This window comes from Prosopis cineraria, unplaced genomic scaffold, assembly GCF_029017545.1.
Source record: "Prosopis cineraria cultivar Desert tree isolate PC_DT_omini unplaced genomic scaffold, ASM2901754v1 PC4, whole genome shotgun sequence".
Lineage (NCBI taxonomy): Eukaryota > Viridiplantae > Streptophyta > Magnoliopsida > Fabales > Fabaceae > Prosopis > Prosopis cineraria.
This window is the reverse complement of record NW_026555335.1, coordinates 36,939,049-36,962,264: the sequence shown is the minus strand read 5'-3', so window position 1 is coordinate 36,962,264 and position 23,216 is coordinate 36,939,049. Positions and strand designations below refer to the sequence as shown.

At 28.6% G+C, this 23,216-nt stretch overlaps 2 protein-coding genes across 3 annotated transcripts; one reads left to right on the top strand and one right to left on the bottom strand.

Moving 5' to 3' along the window:
• Positions 1-15,264: 15,264 nt before the first annotated feature.
• On the top strand, positions 15,265-19,672 carry LOC129309114 (uncharacterized). Of its 2 annotated transcripts, none has more exons than XM_054950497.1 (8): positions 15,265-15,395; positions 15,822-16,052; positions 16,352-16,463; positions 17,215-17,382; positions 18,382-18,428; positions 18,697-18,802; positions 19,288-19,354; positions 19,446-19,672. In XM_054950497.1, exons 2-8 carry the CDS (start codon positions 15,855-15,857, stop codon positions 19,489-19,491), a joined length of 744 nt encoding a protein of 247 aa, XP_054806472.1. In that variant the 5' UTR covers positions 15,265-15,395; positions 15,822-15,854; the 3' UTR covers positions 19,492-19,672. The 2 variants fall into 2 exon arrangements, with proteins under 2 accessions (XP_054806472.1, XP_054806475.1); XM_054950500.1 differs by lacking the exon at positions 15,265-15,395 and adding an exon at positions 15,428-15,565.
• On the bottom strand, positions 18,609-21,234 carry LOC129309113 (uncharacterized). Its single transcript, XM_054950496.1, has 3 exons — positions 20,333-21,234; positions 20,043-20,201; positions 18,609-18,843 (listed from the first exon to the last, which is right to left on the bottom strand). Exons 1-2 carry the CDS (start codon positions 21,208-21,210, stop codon positions 20,120-20,122), a joined length of 960 nt encoding a protein of 319 aa, XP_054806471.1. The 5' UTR covers positions 21,211-21,234; the 3' UTR covers positions 18,609-18,843; positions 20,043-20,119.
• Positions 21,235-23,216: the final 1,982 nt, after the last annotated feature.

Here is a 23,216-nt window from a genome sequence, read left to right as displayed (position 1 = left end):
TATTATTTATTTTACTATTACCCTCGTGAATGGTTCCATTCTTTCTATTTCTCTCTCTAATGTGCTAAGTTTAGCTTTTTCAGTACAAGAGAGCAAAAGTATTTTTACTTTTGTTTCGTCCTCTCTCTCTCACATTATTATGTGATTCAAAACAAAAAATTTTATTTTTGTTGAAGGGACATTTTGTTTTTTTCTTATTTTACATATATATATTTATTAAAATTACATAGGACTTCATCTCTATACCAAATATATTTTATAACTCAATTTTATTTTAATTTTAATTTTAATTTAATCAAAAATTATTCCATCATATCAAGCGGAGCCTTAGGGTGAGAAGTATAGAAGAGTTTTAGATACTTTTAAACCATAACAATATAATCATCATTTCTCAAAAACAACTAATGTTGTTTATAGGGTGATATTTTTTGTTTGAAATCATCAAATTGCTTTCCCAATTAATGCATGAACCATGCTGCAAGTATGAAAATGATGCATATCTTAAGCGGTACATGAAATGAAATTTATATCATTGTATCAAATTTGAGTATTTGTATTATACGTGTGGTGCTAATATATTGATTTGCATTAATTTGCAAGGATGTTCATAGTTTTTTCAAACATAATTGCAATGAAATAATGGCAACGTTGGTTGCCTTGGTGTCATTTTTTTAATTCTAAAAAATGTATGTATTCAATTACAGGCTTTTTTAATTATCGATATGGAATGCAGTATGTTTTTTCATTATGGAGTCATTACATGATCATTTATTAGTTGAATGATATGTTAAGTATGATATTGATTTCGCCTGATTTTTTCTTCCTATTGCATTTCTTTAAGTACGTTCTTCCCGTTCATCACACAGCAGTCAATGCTAATTTTTACTAATTCTGTAATTCATCGGCTCCGCTGGACCATGTGCTATACGCGTCGCACGTTAAAAATATTGAACCCTTTTATTAAAAAAAAAGAAAATATTGAGCCCCGATATTTCTTTGACATCTGGAAAGTGAAGCCAAAGTACAACTTTTTGGAATCAATTCAGCGACGAATGGCACAGTTAATTAATGCGTGCTTCTAGAAAGGAATTCGGCTAAACCAATAACCTATTAGTCTTCGGCCCAAAAAAGGCAATTAGTCTAAGGCTTTTTTTTCCCCTCCTAAATAACAATAAAAACCCTATAAATTATGTAAATAAAAATTTAACCCCTTAAAATATTATAATATTAATAAAGTTTTTTAAGATTTTTGTATCAATAAATTTTTTAAAAAAATTATTTTATCATTATTGATAAATTATAATTTTTTATTCAATTCTCATTATTCTTTAAAGAAAAATTGTGATTCTTTAAACAAAAATTTTAAATGAAGCTCGTTATTTTAAGAATTTATTTTTCAATAATAAAAATCACACTGATAAATCATAATTTTTTATTCAACTCTTATGATTTATGGAACTAAAGTTGTTATTCCTTAAACAAAAATTATAATTGAGGCTTATTTTTTAATAGTATAAATTATACTTGACAAGTTATAATTTTATATTCAACTCTTGTGATTTACTGACAAAAGTTGTGATTCCTTAAATAAAAATTATGATTGAGATCTTGTTATTTTCAATAAAGGTAAAATAATTTTTTTCCTAAAAAAGTTATTGATAAAGAGGTCCTCAAAACTTCTTTAATATTAGGACATTTTAAGGGATTAAATTGTTATCTACATAATTCAAAGGGATTGTATTGTCATTTTCTCTTTTTTTAAATGAAGTTGAGCCTTGTTAAAGTTTGGTCAAGCTTAAAAACATGTTTAAAAGTCTGCTCCTCCACTTTTAAATATTAAAAAAATCAACTTAGATAATTTAAGAAAATTTGTGGGCCATAATAATTAATTATATTTAAAATTAAATTATCTTTGTAATTAATAAGAAAAATTTTTCTCATGAAAACAAACTTTTACTCCATGAGTAGAGGCACTTTGAAAAAAAAAAATTGTAATAAATATTTCTTAAAATTTATAATTTTACATATAAAAAAGAATCATATGACAATTTCTCATATGATAGAAAATGAAAGGGTGAATGGAGGTTGAGTATAGTGGAAAGAACTTATCTTTCAATCACGAAGTGATAAACCAAAATTTCAAATCTTCACATATTAAAAAAAGTGTTTACATTTAGCGTTCAATTGTGACTCAAATGTGATTGTTTCTAATACTAAAATATCTGTAAGTATTAAAAAAATTGGAGGGACTAGCTATTTAGTAAAAACTTAAAAGAAAAAAATCAATTAAGAATTGAATTAATAAGGAGAGAATTGTGCATAAAGCCCTCAGAAAAGAAAAATTACTCTACAGACCCATTACAATTTCTTCCTCACCGTGTTATAATACAAAAAGAAAATGAGTACACGTTTTGGAAAGAGAAGCAAGATTGAATGTGATTGTTGTTGGTGACACATCAACTTCAGTCTTTTTTGTTCAAGTCAAACAAAATATGTGAAAGAATGAAGATGGTATTGTCTAGTTTGTTGAATTTTTTGTGGAAACAGTGAATGTTCATTGTAAATGAAACAAATTACGCATTGTCCATATGATTCCCCCCCCTTTCGGTTTATTATATAATGTTAAGAAAACTAGATTGCATATAATATCAGCGGAGTCCTCGCTTCATGATTTTACTTTGTTTGATATATATTATTAAGATATATTCAAGAAATATTAGGTTTACTTAATTAGTAGTTCTCTACATACCTTTTATAATATGAGCAAAATATATGTTAATCTATATTATTTAAAATAAATTTTAACTATTTTTTCAAAGATTAAGAAGCATCTCTACCAGCAGCATAATTTAAATTTTCTTAGAATACAAAGCTAGCACATAATAAACCCCATGTTTACTCCATATATATATATATATATATAAGATGAAAACAACTGAACTCTAATTTAAGAAACATTAAATGAGAAGTGCAATGCATTGAGACCAGGAAGCTACCGCTGTGTAAATTGTCAACCACTTGGGACCCTCCTCTAAATAGAAATGTCCCTCTAAAGTGACACAAAACTGTGCGCATATATATATAAATAGACACAAAAACATCAGACCACGGCAAAGTAATTATTCAATAATATCACACAAATTCTCTGATCAGAGAGCATAGTCAATTAATGGCGGATACAAGGGTGAGAGCTTTTGGAGATGTTCTGAAGAAGACGACGGAGAAGAAGGTGGCGCCGCTTAAGAGAGGCAGCATTAAGCGTCGCATATTTTCTGCCATCTTCAGTTTCATTTCTCGTATTTGCTGCTCCCACTCTTCAAGTTAATCGAACTTTCACTTCAGTCATCTCTCTACTGTAAAGAAAATTACGAGAACGCTTCTTTTTAACTTACTTTAATTCTATCTCTACTTTTTTTTTTCCCCGTGTGTCCATTCATGAATCATTATCCTTCTTGTCATCTTCATTTTCGTGTTTAATTAACAAGTTTCACAGATATGTGTGCTCCCATCTAGAATATTATTTGTTCTTATTTTGTTGTCACCGTCATTTTCTTGTTCTTTCATGTAATAATATATTCTGCGATATATATTTGCTGTTATATTAATCTAAAATTTAAGGTCTTGGTAAAAAAAAAATTGAACGCCAACCTTGGTTAGTACATACATTTGTTTGGAGCTGAAATATATATTCTCTCTAGTCCTAATTATATATATATATATATACGGCAAAGTTTTAAAGTACTATTTGATCCTACTTGATCCAACATTAATTACTCTTCCTGCTTAATTGCAACATGTTGTTGGCATGCTTTTAATTTTTAGAAGACATTTTATTAACAGCTCAACTAGCTTTTTTTAAAAAAAAATTATAGGTGATTTGAAAATTAAAATAGTATGATAAATTATAAGTTTTCTTTAAAATTAATAAGTACCATCCTTCAGAAATTTTTAATAAGATGTTATTTTAAAGAAATTAATATTTTTAGTTGTTTATCCTTACTTATTTGTGATGTTGGCAATGGTGATCTTATAATCACCTAGTATCTAGTTTAAAAAGGAAAACTCTTATATATATATATATATATATATATAGATGTTGTGTCGAAGAAAAGGATATATGCCAACAGCATGCTATCATTAAAGTAGTTTAATCATGAAGTCATTAATGGGCGTTTAATTAATATTAATGCTAGAGTTAAATAACAATCTTGCCATTAAATTATAGGTATATGAGCATTTAAAATTATAAACTTATTTTTTATGCAGTTATGTTTCCCTTTCGATGGTTAATTGATTAAAAAAATTGCACAAAAAGACAAAAAAATATAATATTTAACACAGAACTTATTTATAAATTTGTGAGTTACTTTCTATAATTTTATGATCAATTAACAATCAAAACTAACTTTTATTAACGGAAGGAACAATGTAACATTAAAAATGAATTTAGGACCTAAACACATGGATTTAAAGTTTAGGAGTGAAATTATTCTTTGAATCAATACTGTAACAAAGTCAATAATCAAACAAAAGCTTCACCCATTCTTGGACTTGTATATGTATAGTGACATTAATTTATTAAATAATCATTCATGACGTACTTCATGATCATCTATAATAACATACTTCATTCAGTTAACTTGGCCTTTTATCCAAGTTTATCAATTACTAGTCAACATATATATCGTTTAGAAGGGTTGTTTCCCATCCATTAAGTACATAAATTATATTCTGCTCCTACTGCATGAAGCTAATTTAACCGAATTTGTGAGAGATTTTTGTACATGTCAACACAAACACAGTAGCCACATTGTTTTGAAATTGTCAAGGACAGGAAAAATATGTCTATACATTGAATACAAGCCTTGTTAATTAACTATAATTTTTCGTTGACTTCAAATCCATTTAATTTGTTCTTGTCTCTCTTTTTGTTGCAATGGAAGTGCTCTTTTACCTGGTTAGGAAAAAAAGAAGCAAAGTCTTGGAGGCGATTGCATGGAAATTGAGAAGTAAACTTAAATATATAATAAAAATTTATTTCCTAAACACCGTCTTGTCTTGCAACTTGCAAAAATATCTGAAATAATCACGGCGTAATTATAACGTCGAAAAATGCAACGACTAATAAAACGCAGCAACTAAAACGTGCGTATTGAAATTCCACAAAATAATCCTCCAAAAGTGGATGCAATCTGCAATATATATTCGCAACAATATTAACGTGTAAATTAAAAGTTGACTGGTCGAGTGAGCAGGAAGCTAAGGACACGTGGCAAACATAAGACTTGGTCAAAATACATTAACAATAGTGCCTAAGATATACTTTTTTTTTTAGTTAATTTTGAGAAAATATAAGTTGCAGATAAAGAAATGTGTAGAGATTTAGAATATAAAAAAATAGATATATAAATTTATAATAAAATTTGAGTAAAGTGTAGGAATTTAAAATTTTATTTTTTTAAGAATTTAAAATTTTATTTTTTTGTTAATTTTTAAAACAAACTAATTTTTGGGTCATTGTATTCTGTTTGTTTGTTTCAAATAAAGTAATAATTTTATCCATGTAATCATATCATTAAAACAACTATGCTTGGACACATGCACTCATTTTGGCAGTTAATTTCACACCAACGACCGTCACCTCAAATTTGACCATTAATTAAGATCCCTTTGATTCTTAAGATGGGATCCAAGTCAAAACTATATTTCATGGTTTGGGGTGAAAAACTATATTTTATGAGTGATTGTAGACTAGTGAATTGTAACATCGTGCTTCCATTACCATCCTCGTAAATGCAGGGGCTAGTCAAGGAATTACATCATCTCTTTTATTTATTATTATTTTAAACTACCTCTATCGGATTATACACACTAAATTAAAAAAAAAAGTTCCAAACAATTTGGACCAAAAAAGGTGAATCAGTTTATTTGAATTCTCTGAATGTTTTTTCATACAATTATTTTATTTGATTTATATTGTTAAGATATGTTTAAGTAATATTAGGTTTGAGCTTGATTAATTAGTAGTTCTCTGTATACTTTTTTCAATATGTGTAAAGTATATAATTTAATTTATCAAAAGTATCCTCTACAATTAGCTAAAAATCAATTATTATCAGAATACAAAGCTATATATATATATATATATATATATAGTATAAAAGATGAACAATTGAAATCTAATTTGAGAAATATAAAATTACGAGTGCCTTGCATTGAGACCAGGAAGCTAAACACTTGTCAAACCGCTGAGTCAATTATCATCCACGTGGGACCCTCCTTTAAATTGACATGTTCCTCTGAAGTGATAGAAAACAAACTCTCTTGGCTAGTTGGCTCCTTCTCTCTTGCACACCGCATACAGACACGCGTGCGCTCAATGTTGTCGGATGGAATGTTGACTCAGATGCTAAATGAATTTATCTCCGTTAATAAATATGTCGGCAAAATGGTTTATATTTAGCGTGACAATATCTTAAAAAGAATTGTCTTTAATAAAAAATATTTATGAATAAAAAATAAATAGTCATTAAACACATATGATTAAATAATTAAAATATACTCTATCAGTTAAAAAATACTTCCTCCGGTCCCATTTATAAGTCTCATTTTAGAAGGTCCATTTGGTTTCATTTATAAGTCATGGTGTGTCTTTTTAGATAATATTTGATAAGTATTTTTAAAATTACCCTTCATGTGAGAGAAAGGGTAACAGGACATTATTTTTTAAATTTGTTATATAAGGGCATGTTTAAAATTTTACTTACTTTTATTTCTTATACTTTTATTGTATTGGTATTGATGAGGTTGGTAGAAATAACTTATAAATAAGACCGGAGGGAGTATAAGGCATTTTTAATTAAGTTTTATCTCCAATAAAGTAGTTACCTACTTTCAAACTAACCTTATCTTTTCATATTTACACTTATTAAATACTCTATAATAAATACAAAATCATTCATCAATATGAGCACTTTAAAAAAACTAATGATTATATATCAAAAAATTAAAAATATCTTACATTTTTTAACAACCTATTCCTTAAAAAATACTTTATATTTTTTAACGGAAGAAGTAATTTAGAATCATAATTTGATTTAAATATATTTTAATTATAAATAATTTAAATTAAATCTATATATATTAATAAATTATCATGTTTAATATAAAAATGCTAAAATAGGGCAACTTATTATTCATATTCCTTTTTTATGACTATTATTTTTTTTTTTGACTTTTTTTAATTAAGTCATATTGTTTTTATAAATTGAAGTTCAACACAGTATATGTTTAACCAGCTCAATTTGATAAAAAAAAATCGACAAATTTAACAAGTTTAATTGAATTTATATCTAGCTCAAATTCATAAACGAGTTGACATAATTTTATAAGATGAAAATGAAAAATGATAAATTTAAAGAGTCAATTTGCTAATTTAATTGAATTGTATTTAGTTCAAATTTATAATCAAGTTGACTTAGTTTTATTAAATTAAAAATTTAAAAATAATATATTTGGAAAATCAACTCACAAGTTCAATAACAATGTATCTATACACACATACGTAGACTCACAAACATCTTACCAAAAAAAAAAAAAAGGCCGCGAGATGAGAGATTTTTTTATATCAGAGCATAGTAAATTAATGGCGGATGAGAGATTTTGCAAATGATCAGAAGAAGGCCGCGAGATGCACCATTAAGCGTCACGTATAACATATTTTATGTTCTGCTATCTTCAATTTAATTTCCCACATTCGCTGATCCCGCTCTTCAAATTAATCATGCTTCCATTTCAATCATTTCTTTACTCAGTTTGTTATCGTTATCGTTTTCTTGCTTTTTGCATTTAATATAGTCTGATATATCTGTATTTCACAGAATATTAATTTTTTCCCTCTCGTTTTATAGGACCTTTTTTTTTATGTGATTTAGTGTCCTAAAATAAAAAATATTTTTTTAAAAAAAGTTTTATTAATAATGATTATTTTAATATTTTTTTATTTTCTGTAAATGTCTTTCAATTGAAAGTAATCTTATTTAAAGTATAATTAAATATTAAGTATGAACACATCGTTTAACGAACATTCAAACATTCACTCCTCATCAGTTAACTCCTTAAATAAATTTCATTCCGTATCTTTGAAATTAATGAAGGATATTTCTTTAAAATTTTATTAAAAAATAAATTGTAAATTATATCTGATGAATTTTATTAACAAGTTTGATTTTGTTAAAAATATTGTCTAAATTACGATGGGAGAAGCTATTGTTAGCTTAATGAAAAAGTGAAGGTCTTGTTCAGGTCAAAAACCCAAAAAAAAAAAAAAGTCAAGGTCTTGGTGAAAATAATTGAACGTCAAAAATAACCAGCCAATTGTTGTCGTTTCCCCCCAATTTATCAATATATGTAGACTTAAGTTTAATTATTCATACTTGAAATATATTTAAATTAAATTATGATTCTAAATTATATTTTAATTATTTAATCATATGTGTTTAATGTCTATTTATTTTTTTATTCATAAATATTTTTTTATTAAAGACAATTCTTTTTAAGATATTGTCACACCAAATATAAACAATTTTCCTGACATATTTATTAACAGAGATAAATTCATTTAGCAACTGAGTCAACATTCCATCTAACAACATTGCGCGTACGCGTGTGTGAATGCAAGAGACTAGGAGCCAAGAGAGTTTGTTTTCTATAACTTCAGAGGAACATGTCAATTTAAAGGAGGGTCCCACGTGGATGACAATTTACTCTACGGTTTTACAAATGTTTCGCTTCCTCGTCTCGATGCTACTCACTTGTGATTTTATTTTTCTTAAATTATATTTCAATTGTTCATCTTCTATACTATATATATATAGCTTTGTATTCTGATAACATTTAATTTATAGCTAATGATGGAGAATACTTTTGATCTTTAAAAATATTTAAATTTAATTTAAACAATATAAATTAAATTAATGAAGGATATTTTTTTATAATATTTTTTATAAATTAAATTAAATAATATCTCTCTTATTAATGAAGGATATTTTTTAAAAAAATTTATAAAAAATTTTAGGTTGTAAATTATATCTGATGAATTTTATTAACAAGTGTGATTTTGTTAAAAATATTTTCTAAATTAAGATAGGGGAAGTTATTGTTAGCTTAATGAAGAAGTGAAGGTCGCCAAAAACATAAAAAAAAAAAAAAAAAGTCAAGGTATTGGTGATATATATATATATATATATATATTTATTTATCAGAGTTTTGGTGAAAATAATTGAACGTCAAAAAATAACCAGCCAATTGTTGTCGTTTCCCCACAAATCTCCCAAATTCGATTTTTTGACGTGTGTGGGTGTGTTCATATCCTTTCTTTTCTTTTGTAAAATATAATCTTTACTTTGTTCTACAGTAAAAATAACAGTAACATTAAAAAAAAAAAATCAATAACAACGACGCGTCCCGTGCATCGCACAGGGGCATGATCTAGTTTTAAAATAAAATAAATTAATAAAAATACAATTGTACATTGTAAAATTCATATTAACTTTTATATTTTTTTATAGCACGTGCAGTCAAAATCGCCAAAAATGGGTGTGCACGTGTCTTTGAAGTATTTGGTAACATGAAGATGGCACAATGTGGACCAATAACAATACTGCTGAGCTCAAGTAAAAATAAATAAATAAATTCAAGGTCCACGAACACGAGGATGAAGAGTGATAACAGTGGACAAGAAGCTGATTCAATAGGATTTTGACTTAATTTAAAGTCTTAATTTTTTTTATAAAAAAAATTAAGTTAAGTAAATCATAATTTGATATAATCATAGTATAATTTGAAGCCGCACAAGGTTGGACTGATCCAATGAGACTATAAAACTGATCTCAATTTTATCTAATATTTCACTTTATTTTTTTTTTTATCTATGAGAGGTAGCAATTATTTTAATACAATGAATTTAATTAATATAATAAAATTATTTATAGTCATGTAAAATTTATCACAACGATAATAATTTTAAATTTATCTCCAATAACAATAAAAAATATTTCAATTACAATACAAATAATTCAAATTAAACAACTTTTAACAACATTAAACAACTTTCAATATGTCTAAAGTTTATTACACTAGGTTAACAATAAATTTCACTAATAAAAGGAGAAAATTGAGGTTAATCAATGTTAAAATTTGCTCAATATTTATGATTTCATAAGTATAAAACAAAAAAACACTAATTATTATTATAAATTAACTTATTGTAATAATAATAATTAATAAATTAATTATAATTATAATTATATTAAATAAACTTATAGGACCGGCTTAGATTAAGTGATCTAGATGCTCAGTCTCTTATCAAGTTCAATTCAAAGAAAAAATCTAATCCTTTTGATTCTCAAAGACTAATTTTTATTCAAATTGAATAGAATTGGGTTTGTCTCATGATAGAACAAATTGAATTAGATTGAAGGACTTTTACATAATTTTAGAGAGTGAGATAAGATTGGGCTACAACGAAGATGAAGATTATGAAAATGAAAAGTAATTAATTTTTTTTAAAATGAAATTTTATGCTAGCGAGTTATATACGATATAGAAACTAAAACTTAATTCAGAGCAGACTGGATTTTCATTGAAGACCTCTAAAATTGACATGTAGGATACGGGTGTTTCCCGGGAGGAAAAGGGCAATAAAATCTTATTGTAACATAAAAATAATAATTAAATTTTTCAAAATATCATAATTTTTTTAAATTTTTTCAATAACTTTTTAAAATTAATAATCTTATATTAAATGATTAAATTATATTTTGTTTGAAATTAAAAAAAAAAACAGGTTCATATGAGAAGTTGTGACTTTTTTTTTTCAATTCTTGTTGTTCATGGAATAAAGGTATGATTATTTAAACAAGAATTGTAACGGGTTATTTTCAAAAAATAGACTTTAATGATAAAAAAATTCATAGGAAAAATTATAATTTCTTGTTTAGTTCTTGTGACTCATAAGATAAAAATGTGATTTTTTATTTAATTTTTATGATTTATAAAATAAAAATTGTGATTGAAAAAATAAAGTTATACCCATTATTTTTATGTTAAACAATGGGTAATTTAGTTATTTAACCTAAAATTATTGATGTCAAAAAGTACCCAAAAACTTTAGAAGAATTATGACATCTTGAGAGACTTGATTATTATTTATATATTTTGATGAAATTTTATTATCATTTTAAAAAATGTAAGTCCATTGTAGTTTCTTGGAATGAAATGACTTGTTTAATATTAAAAAAATTAAATATTAAAAATATACGACATTTTTAGTTTTTTGAAGTGTAATCATTATTTTTTAAAAGCATCCCTATTGATAAATGACTTTATATTTATTGTAGGGTATTTAATAGAGGTAAATATAAAAAGATAGAGTTAGTTTAAAAATAGATAACCACTTTATTAAAAAGTAAGATTTGATTAAAAATACTTTATATTTTTGAATGAAGGAAGTGCATCTCATGAAAGTTCAGCATATAATAATTCATATAGCTAACAATTTAGACACAATGTCTAAATATTCATGAGTTAAGTCTTAATTATCATCCTCAATGACAACATTCAAATATTAATTAACACTCAAACTTTCCCCCCTCTTCCTTCACTTTAAGATTTTTTTTTATTAAGCCAAGGTTATGAGAAAAATAACAGATAATAGAGGAAATTAACGCCTTGGAGTATTTAACTAATTAGCTCCTATGAAGCACCATTATTTTAAGTTACCTTGCTTATCTATTTTGTTGTGTTATCCAATATTGATTTTTGTTCATATGTATCTATAGGGTATCAAAATATTATTTTTAAATTTTAATTTTTGATGTGTATCTAATACTTTTAAATTGTGAGTTAATATTTTGAGGCTATTTTTAAGAAATTAAATTTTGTTAAATTTTATGATATTAGTCTGTTTTTATTCTTAATATACTTATGCAATTTGCTTTAAAAATATCAGTTTTTCCCTAGAAAATAAGTTTTAGATTGAATAAAAAGATAAAGGTTACACTTTCTTAACTGTAAAATGTAGGAATGCAATCTTTTGATATATAAACCCTACGTAGAAGGGACCATGCAGTAAGTAATTAGTTATTAAAAACTAAAAATATAATTAATGATTATATTTTATTTAGCGTCACTGTAAAAAACTATATAAGTATACTAGTTTAGATATTTTTTAAATTAAAATTAAATTTTTAATACTTTTTATGTATTCTTCCTAAATATATATAAACGTTTGTATATATGAATGAATGAATGAGACAAGTATCATGCCTATGCATGAGATTAGCTCTAAATAAAAGTCAGTATCAATTTTTTTTTTTTTTACGCCAAATAGTGGGAGAGTTAAAAAAGAATATCACACTCCATGAGCCGAGCCATTTGAACTTGGAACTAACCATCCGCTTAAAAATTCACCTCTAAATCCATGATAGAAGGAATAGACCGACCAGCTTCTCTCTCCTTTTCACCATCTTCCCATCATTTTCTTTTCTAACTATTAAATCAAAATTTAAATAATTTGGATTTGATCTCCTGTAACGATATAATTAAAACGTTAAATTATGAAAAATAAGTAATCAAATTCAAATTTCAAATCGGTAAAAATTAACTTGAGTAGTAAAAAAAATGAAAAATAACTATTTTATAAGAAATTAAATTTAAACTGTCTTAATATTGATCTAACAGTTATAAATTAGAAGGATGAGGGAAGAATATGGGAAGAGAAGATGATGAAAAGATAAAACTTACATACTTAAAATACTAATTATTTTCAATTGAATTAAAATATATGTATCTTTTATATATTATTTATTTTTTAATTTTTTTATTATTAATATTATTAACACATTATGATGAACTTGTTTTGATTTAATTTGAAAAAATATATTAAATATATAATGTTTTTTTTTCATTTCCTAATATATTCCTACAACTGACAGCTGTAAAATTAATCCCAAATTTGAGCTCCTTTTAAGGTTAAGCATCTTATGCCTCATTTGATATCTTAAAAATATTTTTGATGAAAATAAAAATGGATATGAAAATGAAAATAAAGGTAGAAGTGAGTTTTAAAAGTATGTTTGATATATATATAAAATTATGATATATTTTTTATTTAATACATGCATTTATGTAATTAATTTACTAAAATACCCTTATCTATTTTTTAAATTATGATATGTTTTTTATTTAATATATGCATTTATATAATCAATTTATTAAAATACCCCTATTTATTTTTTTAATTATGATATAATTTTTTATTTAATGTGTGCATCAATATAATCAATTTACTAAAATACCCCTGTCAATTTTTTAAATTATGATATATTTTTCATTTAATATATGCACTTATATAATTAATTTACTAAAATACCCCTATCTATTTTTTTTAAATTATGATATACTTTTTTATTTAATATATGTATCTATATAATCAATTACTAAAATACCCTTGCTAATTTTTTTAATTATGATATATTTTTTATTTAATATATACATTTATATAATCAATTTACTAAAATTTTTTTGATTTACTTCAATGATTGATGAAGGGGCAAATTTGTTGAACAATTTTATAACTGAGATTATTTTTGTCCAAAAAAATTCACTTTCATAGAACCCATCTCATTTTCATGGGCCTTATTATGGAATCCAATTCAACTTATTTTGATGGATTTCATTTCAATATGAAAATCCATTTCATGCATACCAAATAAAAAAAAAGTGAACTGCAATTTCATTTTCATGTCTCCATTTCCAGCATACCAAATGGGACATAAGTGTTTCCCTTTCTTTCTTTCTTTCTTTCTTTGTTTTTTTTTTTTGAGTGAACTTTGTGCTTGTTTGGTTCATTTAATTGGATGTAATGTAGTGGAATGTGAAGGTAAGGAATGAAATGGAATGATGTTCACATGAGTTTGTTTGGTATGGTATAACGAGGAGTGAAAATAAATTTATTTTTTATATTTAATTTAATATGAATATAGATTAAAAAGACTAAATTAACCTTATTGCCTTCCCTTTTCTCACTTGCTTCTTCCTCCTTGCTGACATCCATCCATTTTTATTTCTCACTCTCCACTCTCCACCCATTTCTTTCACTTCACTCCTCCTCTTAATGGATAAATGAAAGCTCTTCCAACCTTTTTTTTAATAAAAAAATTAATCTTTTAGTCTTTTAACTTTTAATTCACTTATGACTTAATCCCTCAACTATGACTTGCCTATAACTTAGTCCCTCAACCTTTGAATCACTTATAAATTAGTCCCTTAACTTTTATTAATTTTTTTTCATGTTAGCTTATATCTCACATCAATGAGTAAAAGGAGGGCATTTTAAAATAATATATGAATATTTTTTTATCCCTCTTATTTGATAATAATTTTTTTAAAAAAATTTAAAAATAAGGACTGAATTATATGTGAATCAAAAGTTGAGGGATTGAATCGCAGCGAGTCATAATTGAGGGACTGAATTATAGGTGAGTTAAAATTTGAAGAATTAAAAAATTAATTTTTTCTTTTTTTTATAGCAAAAATAACCAATTCACCATTGCCCTCACTTGCATCACAGTTTATCATCACAAATTTCATCACAGGTGGAGGTGGGACGCAGACTTAGGTTCAGCGTTGGGGACTTGGTGCAAATTTGTTGTCGACGATAAAGGGGAGAACACAAATCTAGGTTCAAGGTTGGGGGTTTGGTGCGGATCTAGTACTGACAATAAAGGGTGCCATAGCTCCGTCAACAGTAGTGGACACTGGACAAGGTGGGTGGCGTTCAACTTTGATGAAGATAAAGATGAAGATGAAGCAAGGGTACAGTTGTCATTTACAACAATGTAATCTCCATTACATTGGCTTGTTGATGTAATCCTGATTACAATATACAAGATAATCCTAAAGCCATCACGCGATTCTCATTACTTGACATTGCCCAACCAAACACCATGAATGGAGGGAATGCACCAGGATTACAAGTAATCCTGAAGCAGGGAAACGAACCAAACGGGCTATTAATTTTTTGTCATGGTCAAACATCAGAATTCTCATGCAAAAAAAAAATAATAATAAAAAGATTATGGGCCTAGTCCATATCAAAGCAGGCTTTGCCTTTTTGGTTAAAACCAGTTAAACAGGATAGGTTTAGAGGCCCATTTTATATTTTAGAATATATATTTTTTCTTTTTTAAAACTGTATTTCCTCTCCGATCCAAGAGTTTTTAACGTGATGACAAGTTTAGCGGGGGAAAAGGAGATAAAGAGAAGTTAGATTGTAAACTTGTAAGCTTAAAATCTCACTGTTTCCTTGATTTTCGACCTCGTCGGGTTTCCTGGTATTCCTCTTTCTTATGCTGTCAATTTCATTTATTCGTAGTTTTTGGTTTTTTGTTTTTCTAATCTTAATTTTTGAAAGGATATCGAGTCTCTTCCTAGGGAAGCCAAGGAAAGATGGACTTGAAGGAGTCTCTGTGGGTTTTAGAGTTAGATAATTTGTTTTCTGATGGTAATGATTTTGTGGGATTGGAATGAATTCCTTTTGTTCGCTTGTTTTTTCAATTTCTGATTATATCTTAGTTCGTTGCGATAGAGCCATAGAGGGAATCATGCAGATAAACTTGTGATAAAAGTCTTTACGGAGTAATGTGCTTTCGAAGTTCGTCGCATAGCCAACTTTAACTTATCGAAAATATAAGTACATATCACATAAACATTGCTGTAGAGTCTGTCTGACTGAAGTTGTTCGTGTTTTGTTTGAGTAGGTACTGACTGTAACTGACAAGGGTTCATCTTAAATGGCAATGGAGTTTGAGGACTTCGAACCCATATTTTGCGAACCCCAAGTGGAGTTCTCAGCTCAAAGTTCCTTTCCTCTGCCTCAGTTTTTGCTCCACGCATACGCACCTGTTTCTTCTCACCTAGTAATTCATGTCACTGATTTCCATTCCGATACTTGGGAAGCGCCTCTTTCTGTTTCTCGACTTGAGGACATCGTGAGCATTCTAATTTGCCTTTTACCTGGTTCTGCTTTATTTTCAGTTTAAAACTTTGAAAGATAATGAAAAGCTGTATATTGCTATTGCCGAAATGTTGCTGGCTAATGATTTGATTCGTTTAAGACAATATATGTAAAACATAATTGTTCTTCTGTTTGATATTTTTGTTTCTATGGAAAAATATTGATGACACCATGCTTTTGATCCTGAGAACATACATTATATATCATGTTAATGGAAATTTGCTTAACATTTGTGAAGCATCATTATGGTGTTTGATATTAGCTTTTGTGCAGAGGGACATCACTGGAATAGGGGGCTCTTGGTCAGAGTTTCTTGACTATTTCATAACTTCCATTAAATCAGCAGATTTGAAATTAGTTCTAGAGCGGAGTTCAGATTTTGACGGTGACTATCCTTCTTATTACCTCTCTGTTTCTTGCCTTTGAAAATTTTGAAAGTAATTATTACTAAAGGAGATATATTTTGTGGCACTGAAGTTAGTGAGTGTCACTAAAGTGCTACTTGTAGATATATGCCTGTGGAAATTGATGGCTATTACTGGATGGTTTCTTGAGTATAACAGAAGCTGAAACGCTAGTATTCATAAGATAGATGATTTAAACTGCTTGTGTTAAGTTTTTAAAAAGGAGGTCATAAACACAATCGATTTAGTTCATCAGGAGGGATGCCGTCATTGAAGAGATTTGTGATCTTCTGTTGGAAGATAGTATTGAATAAGATGTATGTTATGTGAGATCAGAAAAGTATCATTTTATTTATCCTGTCTGCCCTCCTGTTTTATCTATTAAGGGGATGGTATCATTATTAGTTTTAAAAGCAGATTACTCATGGTCTATCCCTGCTAGTTTGTGTATTTGTTGTTCCTTATGGTTGATAATTTGTGATCCATATACAATTTATTCCTTTTTGTGATAGGATTTTTTTGGTGATATTTGAAGGGTGGTGGTTATATTGCTTCGGAAATAGATTGTGATTTTATTATGTTTTCTACAAACTTGGAATATAAAGTATATGTATTATGTAGGCATCTATTGTTTGTGTGAAGTACTCTTTTCCTTGTGAAAAGGAATTTGATGCTGTATGTGTTTAGAAGTAGTTTTATGGTGTCACTCACTATATGTGGGTTGTATATTAGGTGTTTCTCATGGAAAAGCGAAATTAGTTGCTCAGAAATCAAAAGGAATGCCTGTGATTAGCATTGCTCTTAATAAACTGGCAGACTCGGCTGCTAAAGAAGCTATGTCAAATTTATCCTTGAGGCTCTTTAAGGCATTCAAAAGCATCAACAACTCTCTCAAAGAAGGTTACAGTTGCCTCTGTAGTTTTTTTTTTCCTTGAATAAAATTTGTAGATGTTGATACTTTTTTTTGCTTCTATCAAATTAAATTTGTGTATTTAATAAAATGCAATGTTTCAATTTTAGTCTATATTTCTAGCATTAGAAGTTTGATGATGACTGTCACATCATGATGCTAGCCTGAGTCGGCCTAATTGCATAATTGGCACATGAACTTTAAATGTAAACAAAACCCGTTGAGGCTGAACAGAAAATAATACTTCAATGGGGGAAATATGTTGCATTTTGAGTTTTTCTTCTCTGTTCTTTTCTTTCTTTGTTTTTTTTTTCCCTTTTTTGAAAATTTATGTGCCTATTTTTTAAGTAGACCATGATCCATGGGGATAATATGTACTTAACCTGTTCTAAATTTTAATAATTGAGTCATGCTATTATTGTTATTTGTCAGACAGATCAACATCAATGATGCTAGGGTCCTTGTCTAGTTGTCTGGTTTTATCATTCAATTTACTTGAACAACTGGGAGAGGTGGATATATATTTGTATGCTTAATATTTCCCCTTACTAATTTTTCTGCTTGAAGAAGATTGAGTAATTTAGTCTTTTAATTATCCTTGTGTGTTTGTTTCTTTTTCTACGTTAGATGTAGTATTCATTCTTTAGTGCTAATTAGCATATATAATACGTTTTCTGTTTTGAAATATACAACTCATTCTTTAGTCCTAACTCTTGATGATTTTGGTAGGACCTGCAGCTTTGCAGTATCGAAAATTTTTGTGCATGTTCCTGTCACTGGTCATGGTATTACGGAATTATTGTCTACCAGACTCTCATTGCATGTCATCTGCCCCAACTTTTTGTTCATCTTATTTGTAACGCAGCTATTTATTATGTTACTTTTATCTTTACATGCATCTTTGTCAGTTTGGGGCAGAGTAGACCTAAGTTGGTTCTGTACTAGTCTTTGCTGAAATTAACTGTTAGCTTCATTTATTGTGCCTTCAGAGAAAGAGCGCAATGCGCAGTTGACGAAGGCAATAGCAGCTGAAAAGGTACAGTGGCCACGAGGCTTAACTCTAATTATAATTATAAATTATAAATGCCTATTTTTGTAGATTACCCTTTTTAATGAGTCTATGCATTTCATCTCAGTCATGGGAAATTATGGCCATCTTTTGCCTTTAGGATTGAAAAGAATTGTACTTATATATTTGAGTTCCTGATGGCTAGAATGGAAGTTAAAGCTTGTAATTTATATTAGAATTTGTTTTCCTTCTGGCAACTTTGTCTGCTTATTAGCGAACATCTCCTATTTGTCAGGAAAGAAATGAAAGCATACAACAACTGGAACAGAGACAGAAGTTTCAGAAGATTAGTGTCTCAGAGAAAGCAGATGTCTCTACTAATGGGTTGCAAAACTCTCCAGGTGATTTCTCTGTCCGACTGAAGCATGCCCTTCATTTTTGCCTGCAAGTGAAGTAGTTCATAAGCTGTTACTGTAATTATCTAAATTGAAGGTTTTACTGAATTATCCTTGTAATATAACTAAAAACAGTTTGTTTTAAGGAACAAAAATTCTGCATGCGTCTTCATGGTTAAGGTAGTATGATATTTAGGTCTATCCACATTTTTAGGCTGTCTGGCTACATCTTCTAAGAAAACAGAATAATGGTCTTAGATCTTTAATGTATCAAGATTCAAGAACAAATAAATTTTAGGTGAAATTAAAAAAAAAAAAGCTTCTCCTGCCCTTTTTGAGAAGCATGCAATATTCTGTTTATATTCTGGCTTTCTTTGTAATGCAACCATTTTTATACAACTGTTTATTCCTCCGGAAGGCCTAATTGATTTGATACTCTAGATGTATAATTCTTACTAGACAATTTTCCCCTCTTAATTGTTGGCTTCCAGAAAAGCAAGCGACTCAAGATACAGTTTCTACAAAAGTTAAGAATCGGGTGGTGCCAGCTCATCGCAGGCAAGTGTTAATGTTGCTCTCACAGAACTATGTTAGCCCTAGTCCTTCTTCTATAATCACAATTTAATAACTCAGCATTCTTCTTGATCAGGACGAAAGTAAGGGGGGCCCAGTTGTGTGATCATGATGACTCATAACTCCGAACTCTTATGTCTGACAAGTTGGTCAATATTCAATAGGTGTTTGTTGCCTTGACTTTCATCAACCTTGAAGAGCAACATTATATTGCGAACGAGCTCAACAAATTCAGTTTTTCATGTAATTGTTAAACCTAAAATGAAAGTCGGTAATTGTTTCAACATGTTTAATTTGTTTTCATTTGATGCCCTTTTTTATAAACCAAATCTTTATTGCCTCATGATGCCCTTTCTATATACAATCTTTGATCAGAGTATAGGAGGAAAACAACAGCAAAGAAGAATTCACAATGCGATGCATGATCTCAAGCCGGATTTCAATTCAATTGGAATTGAGGATTATGATAGAACTACTTATTCATATGCACTTTGGACTGACTATAGCAATTTTTCAGGCGATACATTGCAAGAAGCATGAAATTATACTATATACTCTGGACAGTTTCTTCATCCCCCCTTCGAAGTTCCATCACATCAGATGAACAGATTTGGTTATGAAAGAATCCGATGATTGCTATAATTCCAATTAAACTTTAAGAATGCAGGAATACCTCAAAAGTTTCTACCCATGCTATTCTTCCATCCAACTTATGTTTTTAATCCTGTCGTACCCTTCAAGCATCCCTGTTTAAATCTCATCCCCCATGTTTCTCTGTTGTTGAGAAAAAAGAGACGGCCAGCAACCTACTGAGAAATTGCCACAACCATACCTGGTGAAATTGGAAGCAATATATGCATCAGTTTGTAATATACAACTGGGAATTTGTTTTTATTCAGGTGTAGGATCTCTAATGATCTGCCCTTGTAAATCAGATTCTGAGGAAGAAAATTACTTAAGTACCTGCTTTTACTGCTTCTCTTACGACTGTTATTGGTGCTTTCACCTGTGTTATCTTCCGAGTCGCTTCTGTTTTCTCTTGCCGGAGACGACTTCTTTATCCTCTTCTCCTTGGATTCCTGAAATGATGGTGAAAGCTTGGGGACATTCCCCACTTTTGCCTTCTTGTTCCAGTCTAAAGAACTCGGAAAGAACATCTTGAGGAGGAAATTTTCATTTCCCATGCCCTCAACCCGCAATATCTGATTTGGTTTATTGTTCTCCTTCTCCTTTTCCTTCTTCTTTCTATCCTTCTTTCTGACATGAGCTTCATTGACGCTATTTTTGCCAATGAAAGCTTCATTTTGAACAGGTTGCAACACTTGCTGCTGCTGCACCAGATACTGGAAAGAAAGCTCAAAGCTTGACTCAGGCAAGTCTTGAAGCGTCTGCATAAGCTCCTTCCTACTTTCTGCAATAGCTTTACTTCTTGAATCATGAGAAACACTGTAACAATGGTGGCTACCATGGATCAAAGTTGAATTCTTTGATTTAAAGCTTGTTCCTTTGTATGTTTCCCACGAAGTAGGAGAGTGCATACCACACCCTTCTCCAGATCTCCCTTGAAGTCGAACACAATCATTTCCTGAGGATTCTGTATTTGATGAACACCAGAAACTGAATTCTCTGTCTCCGCTTCCATGGCGGCTCTGTGCATGACAGGTTGGTGTGGAAGAAGATACATGGCGGTTTCCCGTGAGTTCTTGTGTATGACTTAGCATGGTTTGACAATTGAGTGAGAGCAGAGAAGAGAGAGCGCAGATGCTTATTATGAAGGAGGAAGAGAGGAAAAAGATATTAAGGTCCAGATTATAGGAACGGAAAAATGAAGTCAATGTCATTTTCTAGGGAGTTTGTGAAGATTATTGCGCAAGTCATTGCCGTATTATTTGGGAGTACAAGTAAATGGTCAGAATTGATCTTTTTTCCCCATCAATCACCATCGGAATTCTCTCACAAAAATTGGCACGGCTTAGTTCTTACCTACTTTTTTTTTTTTTTTGCTTTTATTGTTTCCGGTGACAAGTTTTTATATTTTATTTATTTTTATCTAATGTCTAGGTCCAGATTATTCTGAGGAATGAGTTGCCATTAATCCCATTAGATAGTGATCCTTCAAGTGATGGAACTAACAACCATGGCTTTTTCTGATACAACAACCATGGCTTTTATTTGAGCAATACATGCATTGGAACTGGGTTTGCTATGTTTTCTACGCGGTCATTGGGGAAAGTTCATCTAGAACGAAACTGCGTGGCATGGAGTTTCAAAGCATTATCGTGGCTGGGGTCCACAATGACATATTTCCTGATGTCACCCTGTTAAGATTATTGCACACGTATTTAAAAAAAAAAAGTATAATCAATGTATAAAAAATATTCATTTAATTTCTCTCATTTAATTGCGTTGTAATAGGGACAATATGAAAATAGTGCTTAACCGTGTTAAATAAATTATTAGATTAAATGAGGGTAAAACAAAACATTCTATTAAATATTGCTTTGAAATTCTAAAAAGATTTATGATACACAACAATTTTTTTTAAAAAAGGCAAAAATAATATGATAGAGGGAGTAGCTATGTTACTAGTATATTACAATGAAATAGACAAGGGAAGGGTGCTCTCATTGATAGACAATAGTTGTATTATGTGACGTGTCAGCATTCACATTAATCTTAATCAACACAGTTAACTTTCAAAGTGCCATGTGAAATTGTGGATGGAGTCAAGGATAGGGTTTTAATTTTTGAAAGGGATAATAACATTAAAGTTCTTCCTAAAGATTTAAGAAGTACTATCTCTATCTTCATTTATAAAGTATTTTTAACTGAGATTAATGTCCTAAAATATAAGATATTTTAATAAAAATAATTTTTATTAATGATATTTTTTTAATATTACTTTTCTTATTATATTCCCTGTTTTTGTCTTTCTTTCTCTTTAATATTTATTCACAAAGTATTAAATGAAAGACATTTTTAAAAATTTATTTAAAAATAAGGTTATAAAAGAGAAATTTTTGCATAAACCTGTGCATCATGTCATTTATGCTCCATCCAATAAAATTACACCAATTTAATCCAATAACATCTTATATGCCTTTTTTTTAAATGACTTAACTTTTAGAATAAAATATCTATTTAATTTCTTGCATTTTTTCTCCACTATCATTAGTGAAAAAATTAATTTATATTTATAGCAATCTAAATGACATGTTTTTATTGGATGGAGCATAAATAACGGGGTGCACTGAGTCCATGCAAAAATTTCTTAATTTTAAAGTGTATTTAACGAGATTTATTGATATTTATAATTTTATTTAAAAATGTCCTATAAGTTGGAATAGATAGTAAAAGAAAAGTTTTAGAAACTTAAATAGAATTAAACTTTTGAACATATTTATATAAGATGTTCTCTTTTTATAGGGAAAAAAGGGAATTACTAAGTTCTTTTAAATTTTACATGCATTTTCTAGTTTATTAGGATTTTACTGCCATTTGAATATGATATAATTGGTGGAAATTTAATATAATTCTTCCTTTTAAAAATAAAATAAAATTAATTTGCAAGTCATTGTAATTTATTTTTTCAAAATTCAACCCTTATATTTCCATCTCCTAAACTTCCATCCTTCTTGCTACAATTGTTTTAACACCATTAAAGTGAGATGATGTGAAACGTTCTCACTCCACTAAACACAATTAATTAATGAAACACATGGTAATTAAAAGATTAGCTCAAAGAGTGATTACCAATGTTTAATCCAAAAGCAAGGGATCTCAAGTTTTCTAAGTAGAAACGAGTCAAAATCGATCAAAATCTTTTATATTAAAGTAAAAATAAGTT

What these genes read in the sequence shown, in the direction of transcription:
- LOC129309114 (XM_054950497.1), top strand. Translation starts at nt 15,855, where the DNA reads ATGGCAATGGAGTTTGAGGACTTCGAACCCATATTTTGCGAACCCCAA. An exon ending in GCGGAGTTCAGATTTTGACG is followed by an intron (nt 16,464 to 17,214) that starts GTGACTATCCTT and finishes GTTGTATATTAG; the next exon opens with GTGTTTCTCATGGAAAAGCG. An exon ending in TGGGTTGCAAAACTCTCCAG is followed by an intron (nt 18,803 to 19,287) that starts GTGATTTCTCTG and finishes GTTGGCTTCCAG; the next exon opens with AAAAGCAAGCGACTCAAGAT.
- LOC129309113 (XM_054950496.1), bottom strand. Translation starts at nt 21,210, where the DNA reads ATGACATTGACTTCATTTTTCCGTTCCTATAATCTGGACCTTAATATC. An exon ending in AAGAGAAGCAGTAAAAGCAG is followed by an intron (nt 20,202 to 20,332) that starts GTACTTAAGTAA and finishes CAATTTCACCAG; the next exon opens with GTATGGTTGTGGCAATTTCT.